The following is a 14,949-nucleotide window of genomic DNA, read 5'->3' as shown; positions in this document are numbered from 1 at the left end:
TATCTCCTTGTTGATTTTAAGCATTTTACACTCCTGTTATAAGACAGTGATTGTAGCGCAGTGGTAAAGTTCCCATCTGGTAATCTGAGCTTTTGTAAATTGCAGGTTCAAATTCTGCGAGTGCCGTTTATTTATTTATTTTTATTTAACCACAGGGTTCTGTATTGCTTCCCCTTTTATTCATTATTGATACGGCCCAGTGAGTTTCACAAATTATATACCTGGTTTTTATTTTATTATTCTCCACATCAGCAGTGAGATGTGGTGCAACACGTTCCAGCTGCTCGCACTGTGCACACGTGCACATGAAACCTTCGCCAGTGTGTCGTGTGCGACTGAGCGTCCATCATGACAGCAGGTGGATAGTTCATGAATCCCCATTTCGTGTTTGGTTCGAGGATTTTCTTCCGGTTTCTGCATCTTTCGTGTTATTTGTGAAGGGGCCCTAAGGAACCACAGGCCTGTAACGGGGTGGGGGGCACGCACGCAAGCCAAACTAGTAGCGCATGACTTTTAGCTGAGGTTTGTCTTTAAGAAGACAGATTGATCTGCATGGTTAAATCATACCAGTGTCAACTGCACATGCCATGGCTACATCAGGTAACAGCATCTAAATTAGGGGTCGACCTATAAGGCTTTCTCAGGGTTGATACTGATTATTACTAATGTAGGGGACTGATAACATATATTTGAAACTGATATCTACCTGCACTTAAAAGGTGTCAAAATTTACAATAATGCAAACTCTAAATACAAAATCGTCTTGAAATGCCTAATGGCATATATTGAAGTTACAGAGCCTTTCAACATGACATTAACATAAAAAGTGCAGGGTAGCAGGAGGTGGTAATGGTAGAAAATATATATTTTTTTTTCAAATATGCTTACATCCACTTCAGAGATTGTGCATTGTGTAATTTGGGAGGTATTTCATATAGGAAGTGGGTGTCTACCATGACAAAAATCCCCCACCCCATGCAAAAAAGAAAACTGCAATACAAGTATAACTCGTATATACTGTAATTTTAACATCTTTAGAAATATTAGAATGGAATTGTTTTGACTTCATGATTAGTTTTGATGAACCCTGCATTGAACACAACATTCAAGTTTATGATATATAATGCTCCTGACTTGGTAGTACTTGTTTTAGAGAAGTCACAAAAGCTACATAAGTACTGATATTATTACAGTGATCATGCAATTACACATGTAATTTCAAGTCACAGCATGGCAAGTTGTAGTAAATCAAGTGTCATGGCTAAGCCGAAAACAAGATCTTAGGCTAAAGAATTTGATAAAACCTTTGACAATGGTTTATGTTTTTAAAGTTTTTGAAGAGCATGGCCTCCTCCGAAGTTCTGTTATTCACATAGTGTGACTGAAATAAAACCTTTGACAATGGTTTATGTTTATGCAAATCAGGGTGGGATGATGCTAAAGACGAGAAAGCAGTGATTCATATTTCAAAAAGGTGCTTTGGGTTAATGCCCCCCCTCAGGCACTGAGGGGGCATTAATATATAGAAAATATTTTGTACAAACTTTAATTTCGATACGACTATTCTAACCACTGCTGCACGCGGTGGAAATTGCAATGGTTGAGCAAGCATATTAGTGTAAACCAGCAATAGCAATGAAATACAAATTGAAACAGTGCTTTCTCACCACACAGGAGAGATAAAAAAAAAAAATTGCATGTCACTGTCCACTTATTTGGTGAAAACAAACAGTCATGGGGAGTGGTGTTTGGTTCCGATTTTCTTTGCCTGCAGGAACTGCCGTTGATGCCACTCAACAACTTGCAGTAAGTATTGGTGCTGCTGTTCATCCTTCATTAGGATCTGATTGTAATCCTGGATAAGTGCAATTCCTCGCTCAGCAAAATCATTGACAGCAGCAATATTATCCAGGACCTGCTGTGACGGCTGGAATGATGGGTCTTGATGAAGAAGTCCACGTTTACGTTGAATGCCTCAAAAATGTGACCTGAGCCAGATGTAACAAAATCTGCCATTAATGAACTAATGTATCCAGTCCATAGCGCAATATGTTACTTGCACATCACGAAAAACAGGGCTTAATGAAAATGGAAGTGGTTAATATTTTTCAAATCGCATGAAATTTCACCCAATTTATTTTAGCCCCTTAATGAACCAAAAAAAAAAAAAGCACCTTGAAGAAAAAAAATCTGAAGTTTGTTTTTCGGGACCACCCTAATACATATATATAAATAACTACATCCACAGCAAAAAGAAAAGAGCCCACCTCCCTGCAAAAGTTTAGCTATAGACTTGCACAAGGGGGTAGAAGACCACATTTTTGGAAACACTGGTGTGCAATATTGAATGTTAATAAAAATATTACAACCAGGGCTTTAAAATGGATCAGGATGGGCTTTGTATATTTTACAGCGGGCAGCTTTGTGCTCGCCTCACATATGATGAGCAGAGTCTTGTTTCCATGGTGCACAGGTAACATCTTATTGGTAGATGGCACAGCGTGTGGAGAAATCAAAATCACAGACTTCGGCCTGTCGAAGATCATGGATGATGACAACTATGGTGTGGATGGGATGGACTTGACATCACAAGGGGCAGGAACCTACTGGTAAGACACGTCCAGCTCCTGTAACTGTTATGTAAAGTGATACATACTTATTTGTGTGTGTGTGTGTGTGTTAGTGCAATCTAGTGAGCTATCAATTTTGTCAAGTTGAACCTAAGTTTTTGTATTGTACAATATTAATATGACAATATTACATAAACGCAAGACCTTTTTTGACTTTTGCTAAATGGACAAAGTCCAAATCTGAACTCCTGCCTTATCTGTGAGACACGCCCAGTGAGCTAGCCTGTACGAGGAGGTGAAAGAGAGAGACAAAGATGGTTTCCAAAAATTCCATGACCACATCACTTTGCTGCCTCACATTCAGTAATACTGCTTCTCTAGAAAAGCCTCTGTGAAAATATGAAAATGTCATGAAGTGAGATACTATGTATAAATTCTAACAAACCAGGTCCTGTTTTCCCCAGGTACCTCCCTCCTGAATGTTTTGTGGTGGGAAAGGAGCCTCCTAAGATCTCCAACAAGGTGGATGTCTGGTCTGTAGGTGTGATCTTCTTCCAGTGCCTCTATGGACGCAAGGTAAAACCATAAACAGTGTTATACTTCTTCAGAACAAGGACATCACACAAAGACAGGATCCCTCCCCAAGCAATATTGCATATCAATTTAAAATGTCTGTCACACTATGACAGATTGAGGAAATGTATGGGTAACATATACAAAATTTAAATATCCGTTAGTGTCCCTTTTTTGTTCTATACAAGTCCTTTTCTCATTCCTTAAATGTGGTCCTTGTCAGCTGTTCTACTGCGAGTCTGTTGGAAAATTTTGTGCATGCTCAAAATTTTGAGCAGACATCAGATGGAAAGCTTTCCCGGTGAGCGCATGTTTGTTTTGTCCTGTACATCTTTATTACATCTATAATACTAATGCGTTCATATCTTGTGGCTGTCTGATGTGAATTCACTACCTGGGGGATAGGACAGTTCGTGATGCAGCAACATACAGTATGGCAGTTCATTTAGTCAAGTTCAGACTGAAGAGAAAGGCAGTGCGACTGTGTGCATATTCTGCACCCGGCAGATTCCCTTGACGCCAAAGCGCCACAGAGAAAGAAGGTTGTTTGATGTCCTCGCCATTGCAGCCTCACTAAACGATGGTGCAGTGGAGAGGACTTCGTCAGCACACAAACATGGTGAGGAAGTATGATGTCACAATCCCCAACAAGCCAGATTCTAGCCACATTTGCGTTCAGACCTCAGCGAATCCTGCTCAAATCTGGCTCCATATACGGCATGAAAGTGGAAAAATTATTCTGCTGAATGCAGCCCTTTTTGTTGCCAGTGGAAATGTCACGTAATCCCTCCATCAGAGCCCCAAATCCACCAGAGACAGACAAGTTATTTGATATTTGCCATTAGACAAATTATTTCATTTGAGGAACTAATCAGTTTATTCAATCTGTTATCGTATGACAACAGCTTAAAGTCCATTAGGCCGGTTGTGTCATTTTTAAAGCTGCGTCACAGCAGGCTGTAAATCCTGAGTACCATACTCCCTATGCTACAAGGACCCAGCTGCAGCTGTAGATAATTAGATTCAGTTTCAACCAGGCTATAAAGATTTAACTGAAATTTGTGGAGTAACAAATGCCCTTGCAGACCCCTGGCTTGAACAGGACAGAACAGAATCTTGGCACATCCATCACATCTTCCATATTTATGGGCCGTTGTGCTGCTAGCTGGCTTTTCAATTCCTGGACTTTTCGGGCATGCAGAGGTGATTTAGCCGGGAAATTTGCGTCGTAGCTCTTGTGGCTCATTTTGAAATGCCGCTCCAAATTCCCTTTCTTCAGTAAAGCTACATTTACATTGCAGATAAGGCAGATGGATTTGCCATTTCATTAAATGAAAAAAATAGTTCTCCCACTCTGAATGAAAATAAGTTTTCGATTGTCAATTTCAATATATTTTCCTTTATATAGCGTCAAATCACAACAGAGTTGCATCAAGGCGCTTCACACAGGTAAGGTCTCCAGAGTGGTAAGGATTGTGTTTTGTTTTTTTTAACCTCCGCTATGTTACGTCTTCTCCTTCTCCTCCTATGGCATTTCTTCTTCTTTAGTGTTTCACGGCAGCCGGCATCCTTATTGGTGCATTGCTGCCACCTTCTGACCTTCTGCATCAGTCCGAACCCAGCCCACGATGGACCGGTCGATTGTGGGCTGGGTTCCAGTTGACTGGTTGAGCACACCAGTTCTAAGGTTACATCACACCTGCAGTGTTTGTTGTTTTGCATTATGTTATCTTCAGTCACATAATATGTTCTCACCAATACCTGTGGAAGAATGGTTGTATTTTGTATGTAAAGCAGGCTGTGACAGCGCTGGAAAAAAAAGTCCTGCTGCTAACATGTACCCCCTGACCGATTGCTGTTGTAATGCTCAAAGACCTTGGTTTTTAGACATGGGTCCACAGATTCCCACTCCTGACGTAGGGGTATTTTAAGTCCCTGAGATGTCATTGTTTTGATGCTGGTTCTTCAGGTGGAAGAATATAGAGTAGCTCATCGGAGCAGAGACTCGATCCTTAGTATCTGCAGTGGGTAACGTTAAAAACAAAAAAAATCATTAAAGGTAGTATCTGATCTGAGGTATCTAGTGTACCCCTCACCCTCAGTGTTCTCCATTCCTGCCTGCTTTTACACACACATGCACACACATAGAAGTGCATATGTGTTCAGCCAATTGCCAGCTGGGACAGATGTGAGCAGAGCAGGGTTTCATCAGGACTGAGGTTGGGGAAACATCAGTTACAGGTTTTTGTTTGAATTCAGTGTCACTTAAAGTGGATATGACACTTAAAGACAACATAGTCGTATTACATGTAACAAAGGTTATATAATTCGGTCAACCTAAGCGTTTTGGGAAAATGGACACGGTTCTCCTGTTATATGCAACATTTGAACGTCGCACCACTGAAAAATGTGCATGCAAAGGCAGTAAACAGATGCTACATTCGAAAATGCTATAATTATAGTGTTATAAACAGCAGCAACAAAAATCAAAGCCTCCCTTACCATTCCATATTCTGCAGCCTTTCAAAATCCATCGGAATTGGCACGTCTCTTGCCTCTGCTTCGGCTCCGCCATAAGCACCGTCGACATTATTTTCGCAGTCAGAATGCTCCTGGTTTGAATGTTCGTCTGAAAGATACGGCTCCAATCTGTAGGGTCTAATCACTGCTGCGACATCCTCAGGATCCGAGTCAGTCTCGATTTCCTCACAGAAACAATCCACACTTGAAGAGGAGTCAGAAAAGTTCTCGATCTCGTCACTGTCCATGCTGAGGTCTGTCTGTTCCTGTTGTCAATCGAACAAAGACGGGACTCTACAGGCTGTGACGTCACGGCATCACGTGACCGCTGATGGAACGCTGCCAGCGCACTTTTCCAAGAAACACACTTTTGAGAAGCTGTACAAACTTTATTTCTCAGTGATAATGATTAAAACCACTTTCAACTTACTATACTGTATGTATATTTTGAAATTTATATCAGTTTTACCTAATTTTTTAGGTGTCATATCCACTTTAATGTGGCCTTAATACTTAAAGCACTATAAAAGAAAATTAATCTTAGCTTCTTTTTTCACCCCTTCCAGCCATTTGGCCACAACCAGTCTCAGCAGGACATTCTACAGGAAAATACCATCCTCAAAGCCACAGAGGTCCAGTTCCCTGCTAAACCACAGGCCAGCACAGAGGCCAAGGTAAAATCCAGAGTGTAGACCAGTGTGGTAATGTTTAACACTGTGCCCTCGTGTGTGGGAGTCTGTTAGCATGTCGTGTTTCCCCTAGAATTTTTTTCAGGCAAGGTGCTACTTGCAGGGGAAAAAAAAAAAAAAAAAAATTGCAAATTGCATAGAGTGGGGAAAATATTGCAATGTGCTAAGCAGTGCAAAAGTAGCAAGCAATGAATTTGACTCATTTAACCCTCAAGTGACTGAGTGGAGTCATTTATGACCCCGGACATATCTTTTTGTGCACCATTTTTCTCATTTTAATCGGAAAAAGTTTCCTACCATGATTTTGTCATCTACTTGTCCTGCATTCGTTCATAGACTTGTGCGAGGATTGGCCGGTCCGTGTGGCAAGTATAATCCAAACTTGTGCAAGGTCACTTATGACCCTGGGAAGATCTGTGATTTTTGACATTATAGCTTCAGGTGGTATTGTAATTAGCCACCTTTAATAATTGTATTTTATTGTTTTTCAAGGAAGCATGGCCAACAGACCTACAAATTATGGAATCACCGGCCTTGGAGGATGTTCATTCAGATGTTTAATTTTGTAGAAAAAAAGCAGATCACAGACATGACACAAAACTAAAGTCATTTCAAATGGGAACTTTCTGGCTTTAAGAAACACTATAAGAAATCAAGAAAACAAATTGTGGCAGTCAGTAACGGTTACTTTTTTAGACCAAGCAGAGGGGAAAAAAATATAGAATCACTCAATTCTGAGGAAAAAATTATGGAATCACCCTGTAAATTTTCATCCCCAAAACTAACACCTGCATCAAATCAGATCTGCTCGTTAGTCTGCATCTAAAAAGGAGTGATCACACCTTGGAGAGCTGTTGCACCAAGTGGACTGACATGAATCATGGCTCCAACACGAGAGATGTCAACTGAAACAAAGGAGAGGATTATCAAACGCTTAAAAGAGGGTAAATCATCACGCAATGTTGCAAAAGATGTTGGTTGTTCACAGTCAGCTGTGTCTAAACTCTGGACCAAATACAAACAACATGGGAAGGTTGTTAAAGGCAAACATACTGGTAGACCAAGGAAGATATCAAAGCGTCAAGACAGAAAACTTAAAGCAATATGTCTCAAAAATTCAAAATGCACAACAAAACAAATGAGGAACGAATGGGAGGTAACTGGAGTCAACGTCTGTGACCAAACTGTAAGAAACCGCCTAAAGGAAATGGGATTTACATACAGAAAACCTAAACGAAAGCCATCATTAACACCTAAACAGAAAAAACAAGGTTACAATGGGCTAAGGAAAAGCAATCGTGGACTGTGGATGACTGGATGAAAGTCATATTCAGTGATGAATCTCAAATCTGCATTGGGCAAGGTGATGATGCTGGAATTTTTGTTTGGTGCCGTTCCAATGAGATTTATAAAGATGACTGCCTGAAGAGAACATGTAAATTTCCACAGTCATTGATGATATGGGGCTGCATGTCAGGTAAAGGCACTGGGGAGATGGCTGTCATTACATCATCAATGCACAAGTTTACGTTGATATTTTGGACACTTTTCTTATCCCATCAATTGAAAGGATGTTTGGGGATGATGAAATCATTTTTCAAGATGATAATGCATCTTGCCATAGAGCAAAAACTGTTAAAACATTCCTTGCAAAAAGACACATAGTGTCAATGTCATGGCCTGCAAATAGTCCGGATCTCAATCCAAATGAAAATCTTTGGTGGAAGTTGGAAGAAAATGGTCCATGACAAGGCTCCAACCTGCAAAGCTGATCTGGCAACAGCAATCAGAGAAAGTTGGAGCCAGATTGATGAAGAGTACTGTTTGTCACTCATTAAGTCCATGCCTCGGAGACTGCAAGCTGTTATAAAAGCCAGAGGTGGTGCAACAAAATCAGAATCAGAAGAAGTTTATTGCCATTGCCAGTGAACAGGATTCACAGACTAGGAATTTGCTTCGGTACAATGGTGCAACATTAAGAAGAGATAAAATGCTAAGATAAAATATAACATGTGTCAAAATAAGATAAAATATAAGATAAAAAAAAGAAATATGAAAGGCTGTGTGCAACAGAGAAACAGAAAAAACAGTGCAGTGGGAGGAGTGCAATTAAAAACCAAAGTACATTGTCTAAAGTGACCCGTGATAAAATGATAAAGTGACAGAGTTAAGCTTAAGGTGACTGAGTTATGAGGTGTTCATGAGTCTAACAGCAGAGGGGAAGAAACTGTTCTTATGGCGGGACGTTCTGGTCCGGATGGACCGTAGCCTCCTGCCCGAGGGGAGTGGATTGAATAGACCGTGTGCAGGGTGAGAAGGGTCAGCTGTGATCCGACCTGCTCATCCCAGAGTCCTGGAGACATGCAGGTCGTGGAGAGATGGAAGGCTACAGCCGATCACCTTCTCAGCAGAGGCCACAATGCGCTGCAGTCTGTGTCTGTCCCTGGCTGTGGCCCCGGTGTACCACACCGTGATAGAGGAGCAGAGGATGGACTCGATGATGGCCGTGTAGAACTGCACCATCAGCTGGACAGGCAGCTTGGCCTTCTTCAGCTGCCGCAGGAAGTACATCCTCTGCTGGGCCTTCTTGATGAGGGAGCTGATGGTTGACTCCCACTTGAGGTCCTGGGTGATGGTGGTGCCGAGGAAGCAGTGACAGACCACAGTGGTGATGGGGCTGTTGGTGAGGGCGAGGGAGGGCGGGGGGGCTGTGGCTTTCCTGAAGTCCACGATCATCTCCACTGTTTTCTGGGCGTTGAGCTCCAAGTTGTTGCTGCTGCTCCAGGTCACCAGCCGGTCCACCTCCCTCCTGTAGGCAGACTCATCCCCATCCGAAATGAGTCCGATGAGGGTGGTGTCATCCGCAAACTTGATGAGCTTTACAGAGTCGTGGCTGGAGGTGCAGCAGTTAGTGTAGAGGGAGAAGAGCAGAGGGGAAAGGACACAGCCCTGTGGAGATCCTGTGCTGAGAGCCAGAGTGTTCGAGACATTTTTTCCCAGCCTCACACGCTGACTCCGGTCCATCAGGAAGTCTGTGATCCACCTGCAGGTGGAGTTGGGCACGTGGAGCAGAGAAAGCTTGTCCTGGAGAACAGCTGGAAGGATGGTGTTGAATGCAGAGCTGAAGTCCACAAACAGGATCCTAGCGTAGGTTCCTGGGGAGTCCAGGTGCTGCAGGATGGAGTGCAGGGCCAGGTTTATGGCGTCATCTACAGACCTGTTGGCTCTGTAGGCAAACTGCAGGGGGTCCAGGAGGGGGTCGGTGATGGACTTCAGGTGGGATAAAACCAGGCGTTCGAAGGTCTTCATGACTACAGACATGAGAGCCACAGGCCTGTAGTCATTAAGTCCAGTGACGCGTGGTTTCTTGGGGACTGGAACTATGATTGAGGACTTGAAACAGACTGGAACATGGCATGACTCTAGGGAGGTGTTGAAGATCCCAGTGAAGACTGGGGCCAGCTCATCAGCGCAGTGTCTCAAGGTGGCAGGAGAGACACAGTCTGGGCCCGGGGCCTTACGTGGATTCAGCCTTTTGAAATGTCTCCTCACGTCCTCCTCTTGGACCGAGAGGGCAACAGGTGGAGTGGGGAGGGCAGCAGTGAGAGGGGGGAGGTCCAGAGTGTTTGAATATCCAGTTGTGTGGGGGGTGGGGAGGTGTGAGTCCTTGTCTTCAAAGCATGAATAGAAGACGTTCAGGTCGTTGGACAGCTTGAGGTCGTCAACAGAACAAGTTGCTTTGGGCTTGTAGTTGGTGATCTCTTTCAACCCCCTCCACACAGAGGCCGAGTCGTTGGCAGAGAACCTTTGCTGCAGACGTGAACTGTACATGGATTTAGCCTTTGTCACCTCCTTGCTAAATCTGTACTTTGCACCTCTATAGCTGTCTCTGTCTCCTTCTCTGAAAGCCACCTCTTTCTGCTGACGGAGCTGCCGGAGTTTAGGTGTGAACCAGGGCTTGTCATTGTTATATCTCACCCTGGTACGCTGTGGGATGATGCTGTCTTCACAGAAATGAATATATGACGTCACAGTGTCCATGTAGTCATCTAGACTGTCTGTTGAAGCCTCAAACATATCCCAATCCGTGGTGGCCAAGCACGCGCGTAGCTCCTACACAGCTTCATTGCTCCACACTTTAGACGTCCTCACAACAGGTTTAGAGAATTTAAGTCTCTGTCTGTACGTGGGGATCAAGTGGACCATCACGTGATCTGAGAGTCCCAAAGCTGCACGGGCCACCGCGCGGTAGGCGCCGCTCACTGTCGTGTGACAATGATCTAACATGCTCCCTTCTCTGGTCGGGCATTTAACAAACTGTTTGTATTTTGGTAATTCCTGACTGAGATTCCCTTTGTTAAAATCACCGAGAATTATAACGAGAGTCCGGAAAGTCTCTCTCCACGCTCATAATCTGATCCGCGAGCACGCGCTCGGCCTCGTGCACGTCCGCGCTTGGTGGAATATACACAGAGCAAAGTATGAAAGAGTTAAACTCACGTGGAGAGTAGAACGGTCTGCAGTTTATGAGGAGATATTCCAGAGAGGGACAGCAGTGTTGGGAGATCAGTCACATTGGAGCACCAGGCGTTGTTGATATAGAAGCAGAGTCCTCCCCCTCTAGTTTTTACACAAGAGAGTGCTCGGTCTCTGTCTGCGCGGAGGAGTTGGAATCCCTCTAGTTGGAGCGCGCAGTCTGGTGTCTGTGCATTTAACCACGTCTCCATGAAGCACAGTACACAAGATGAGGAGAAATCTCTATTCTTCTTCATCAGCAGTGCCAGCTCATCCATCTTTTTGTGGAGTGAGCGGACGTTGGAGAGATACTAGTGATGTGTAGAAAATACTAGTGATGTGTTGGAGCGTTCTTTTTTTTTTTTTTTCATGATTCCATAATTTTTTCCTCAGAATTGAGTGATTCCATATTTTTTTCCCTCAGCTTGGTCTAAAAAAAGTAATCGTTACTTTCTTATAGTGTTTCTTAAAGCCAGAAAGTTGCCATTTGAAATGACTTTAGTTTTGTGTCATGTCTGTGATCTGCTTTTTTTCCTACAAAATTAAACAACTGAATGAACATCCTCCGAGGCCGGTGATTCCATAATTTTTGCCAGGGGTTGTACTGAATCTACTGGTACCTTGTTTCCCATGTAACAATAAGAAATATACTCAAAACCTGGATTAATCTTTTTAGTCACATAGCACTACTATTATTCTGAACACTACTGTACTTAGGTATAATAGGAACTGGTCTGCTCTGTGTCAGCCTGATCCCGTCAGATCTCAGAAGCTAAGCAGTGTGGGGCCTGGTTAGTACTTGGATCGGAGACGTCTTTGGAACACCAGGGGCTGTGTGTGTTTCTCTTCAGTCGTGTGACAGATGCACAAACTAGCTGTAAGAGTGGCAAGAAAAACAACACAGAGGGTCGGTGACAGATCTGTGTCGTGTGAAGCGGGTCCCCCTCAGGCGGTGTAATGTGGTGACTGTCAGTGTGGACCAGAGTTTCTGAGCAGTGTCTCCAGTGCCTTCATGAATCTGTGATACAAAGAATTAAAGTCTTTCAGGCATTTCTGAAGGCAAAAGAAGGTCTCACCTGGTACTAGCAGTGTGTATCTATCAGAGGTAGGACAAAGTCACTGTTAAGTCATTCCCAAGTCATGAATCAGCAAGTCTCAAGTCCGCATGCAAACAATTGGTGGACATTATGACTTGAGACTTGACTTGGGACTTGCTGATTCATGACTTGAGAGTGACTTGATGGTGACTTTGTCCCATCTCTGGTACCTATTGTCGTGTATATTCTGTGTTTTCTAAATTTGATCATATTTGAATTTTCTCTTCTCCAGGCTTTTATTCGACGCTGCCTGGCCTATCGTAAAGAGGACAGGTTTGACGTTCACCAGCTGTGCTCGGACTCCTACTTGCTCCCTCACATGAGACGCTCCAACTCCTCCGGCTCCCTGCAGTCCTCCGCCTCAACACTCCCCACCTACTGACTGGCTCCTCCCACATGTACTGACTGGACTTTCTGGCCAGTCCTAAGGCAGCGTTGTTGGAATTGGAGGATGGGGGAGGGTGTGAAGAAAGCTGACTGAACGTTTTTCCTAAGTTGTTTGAAAAGTGCACAACTAGCAGCAGCAAAGAAGGAGACGGGAAGCGTGAGATGGAAGCGAGGTACATGAGGGAGGGAGTCTGACACTGTGTGCATTGTGACCACAGACCTGCCTGTGTGATATGGAAGAAAGGAAAAACCTGAACAGGATGCTGACAGTGTTTGAAGAAAGAAAAGTTTAAAAAAAGAATCTTGTGGACATGGTGACGACGACCTTTTTTGCCCTGAGGAGTCATTTCAACACTTCCAGGAAGGAGTCTGTCAGTGTTACGGTTGGCTGAGAATAGATTCATCCTATAGCAGATGTTACAGATGTTTCTCTGAAGGTGGAAGTGTTGAAGTGGGTGGAACAGAAAAATCCACCAGCTTCACACAGACTGTTTCAATCAAACCTGGAGTCATTGAATTTTTCCCTCCGCACAACAGAAACTACCCTTACCAGACTAGATTTTGGGAAAAAAAAATTGCACCTGTTAATTTCTGGATGGATGATTAGCACTTTGGATCCAGATGAGCATGAGGTACCGTAGATGAGAACCAAACCTTCCGTTCATAATGTAAGGCCCTATAAAAACAAACATTTTATCATCCCTGCCCGCATCAATTTTTAATTTTTATTTTTTTTATTTTGGCAAATTTCATTGACAGCAGTACAGCTGAAGCAAGAACTGGCACGTCCGCTAGGTGGCGAGTATGCTTTGGCTGAAGTTTACTGAGCCGCGTCCGGAATTTGCGGTTTGTTGTCATTGACAGTCAGTCAGTTGCTCAGTGTCACTCACACACAATACGCATGTTTATCATGCTACTAGTGTGCAGTACACTGACTGTATTCAACATGGAAACAAGATTTATTTTAAAAATAGCTGATATTTTCAGTTCCTCACTTGGTTTGCAGGTGCCGTATGTGTCATTATTCAGGTTTGAAATGATGTATGTACCTGTTTCTAAGGGGGGATCTGCACTTCTGTGTCACTTTTTTGTGATGTCAAGGATGATAAGCTAATGTTTTTTATGGGGCCTAATTCTGTTGAAATGCAAATTAGGTTGACTGCTCAATTTACATGGAATGAGTCTGTGTCCGTTCTGAAGCAGTGCAGTGGCACTGCCTCAACAGCTTCAGTTGTTACGAAGTTAAGAAGTGAACCGATGTGTGATGTTGCTTCCAGATGTTGATCACTTCCAGGTCATGTGTGGGGCAGCAGACATTAGTCTTCAACAGAATAAATAGGAGGCTCATCCTTGCTTCTCTTTTGCTCCCCCTCCTCCCAATACAAGCTGTTGTCAGTCTGCTGCTAAATGTTGCTTTTAGTTTATAATGTCAGTGGTTCAGCATCACAGACACACATACTTGAACTGCACTAAGGAACTCCAGAACCTCTTCACTGAAATGAACACCCACTGTGCTGAAGGAGAGGAGGCCCCAAATTCAGCACCGACGTCCTCGTTGGTTTTTCTCTACTTGTCTCAAACTGATGGACAGTGTTTGGGGAAAATTCTTTGTATAATGTGTCCTGATTCAAAAGGGGGGTTTTATGTTTGTCTGATGCAACAAACCAACAAAAAGGAGCATTTCAGGGACCAGATGTGTGGAAGTCTCTATAACCCTGACACACACACACACACACACACACACACACATTTACGGCTGCACACAAATCTCTTAGAAGCATTTGTTTTGTAGTGTGCACATTCATGAGCTCAATGTCCAGTTAACCCTACATGGATGCAGACATATCACTGCATTAGTTGTTTATACAGTAGTGTTCAGAATAATAGTAGTGCTATGTGACTAAAAAGATTAATCCAGGTTTTGAATATATTTCTTATTGTTACATGGGAAACAAGGTACCAGTAGATTCAGTAGATTCTCACAAATCCAACAAGACCAAGCATTCATGATATGCACACTCATAAGGCTATGAAATTGGGCTATTAGTAAAAAAAAAAAAAAAAAAAAAACTAGAAAAGGGGGTGTTCACAATAATAGCATCTGCTGTTGACGCTACAAACTCAAAACTATTATGTTCAAACTGCTTTTGTAGCAATCCTGTGAATCACTAAACTAGTATTTAGTTGTATAACCACAGTTTTTCATGATTTCTTCACATCTGCGAGGCATTAATTTTGTTCGTTTGGAACCAAGATTTTGCTCATTTACTAGTGTGCTTGGGGTCATTGTCTTGTTAAAACACCCATTTCAAGGGCATGTCCTCTTCAGCATAAGGCAACATGACCTCTTCAAGTATTTTGACATATCCAAACTGACCCATGATACCTGGTATGCGATATATAGGCCCAACACCATAGTAGGAGAAACATGCCCATATCATGATGCTTGCACCACCATGCTTCACCGTCTTCACTGTGAACTGTGGCTTGAATTCAGAGTTTGGGGGTCGTCTCACAAACTGTCTGTGGCCCTTGGACCCAAAAAGAACAGTTTTACTCCCATCAGTCCACAAAATATTCCTCCATTTCTCTTCAGGC

At 43.0% G+C, this 14,949-nt stretch overlaps 1 protein-coding gene across 2 annotated transcripts in view; it reads left to right on the top strand.

Annotated features, from left to right (window-relative positions):
• LOC117521145 (serine/threonine-protein kinase tousled-like 1-B) overlaps positions 1 to 13,036 on the top strand; it is an 82,476-nt gene extending 69,440 nt beyond the window's left edge. For both annotated transcript variants that reach the window (XM_034182489.1, XM_034182488.1), the window contains 4 exons: positions 2,474 to 2,609; positions 3,035 to 3,146; positions 6,230 to 6,337; positions 12,197 to 13,036. In XM_034182489.1, the coding sequence (XP_034038380.1) occupies positions 2,474 to 2,609; positions 3,035 to 3,146; positions 6,230 to 6,337; positions 12,197 to 12,346 (506 nt within the window). In that variant the 3' untranslated portion in view covers positions 12,347 to 13,036. The remainder of the gene's footprint in view (positions 1 to 2,473; positions 2,610 to 3,034; positions 3,147 to 6,229; positions 6,338 to 12,196) is intronic.
• The last annotated feature ends 1,913 nt before the right edge of the window (positions 13,037 to 14,949 follow it).

Source organism: Thalassophryne amazonica, chromosome 12, assembly GCF_902500255.1.
Source record: "Thalassophryne amazonica chromosome 12, fThaAma1.1, whole genome shotgun sequence".
Classification (NCBI taxonomy): Eukaryota; Metazoa; Chordata; class Actinopteri; order Batrachoidiformes; family Batrachoididae; genus Thalassophryne; species Thalassophryne amazonica.
Note: the sequence above shows the minus strand (reverse complement) of the source record. Positions and strands in the feature narration are given on the sequence as shown.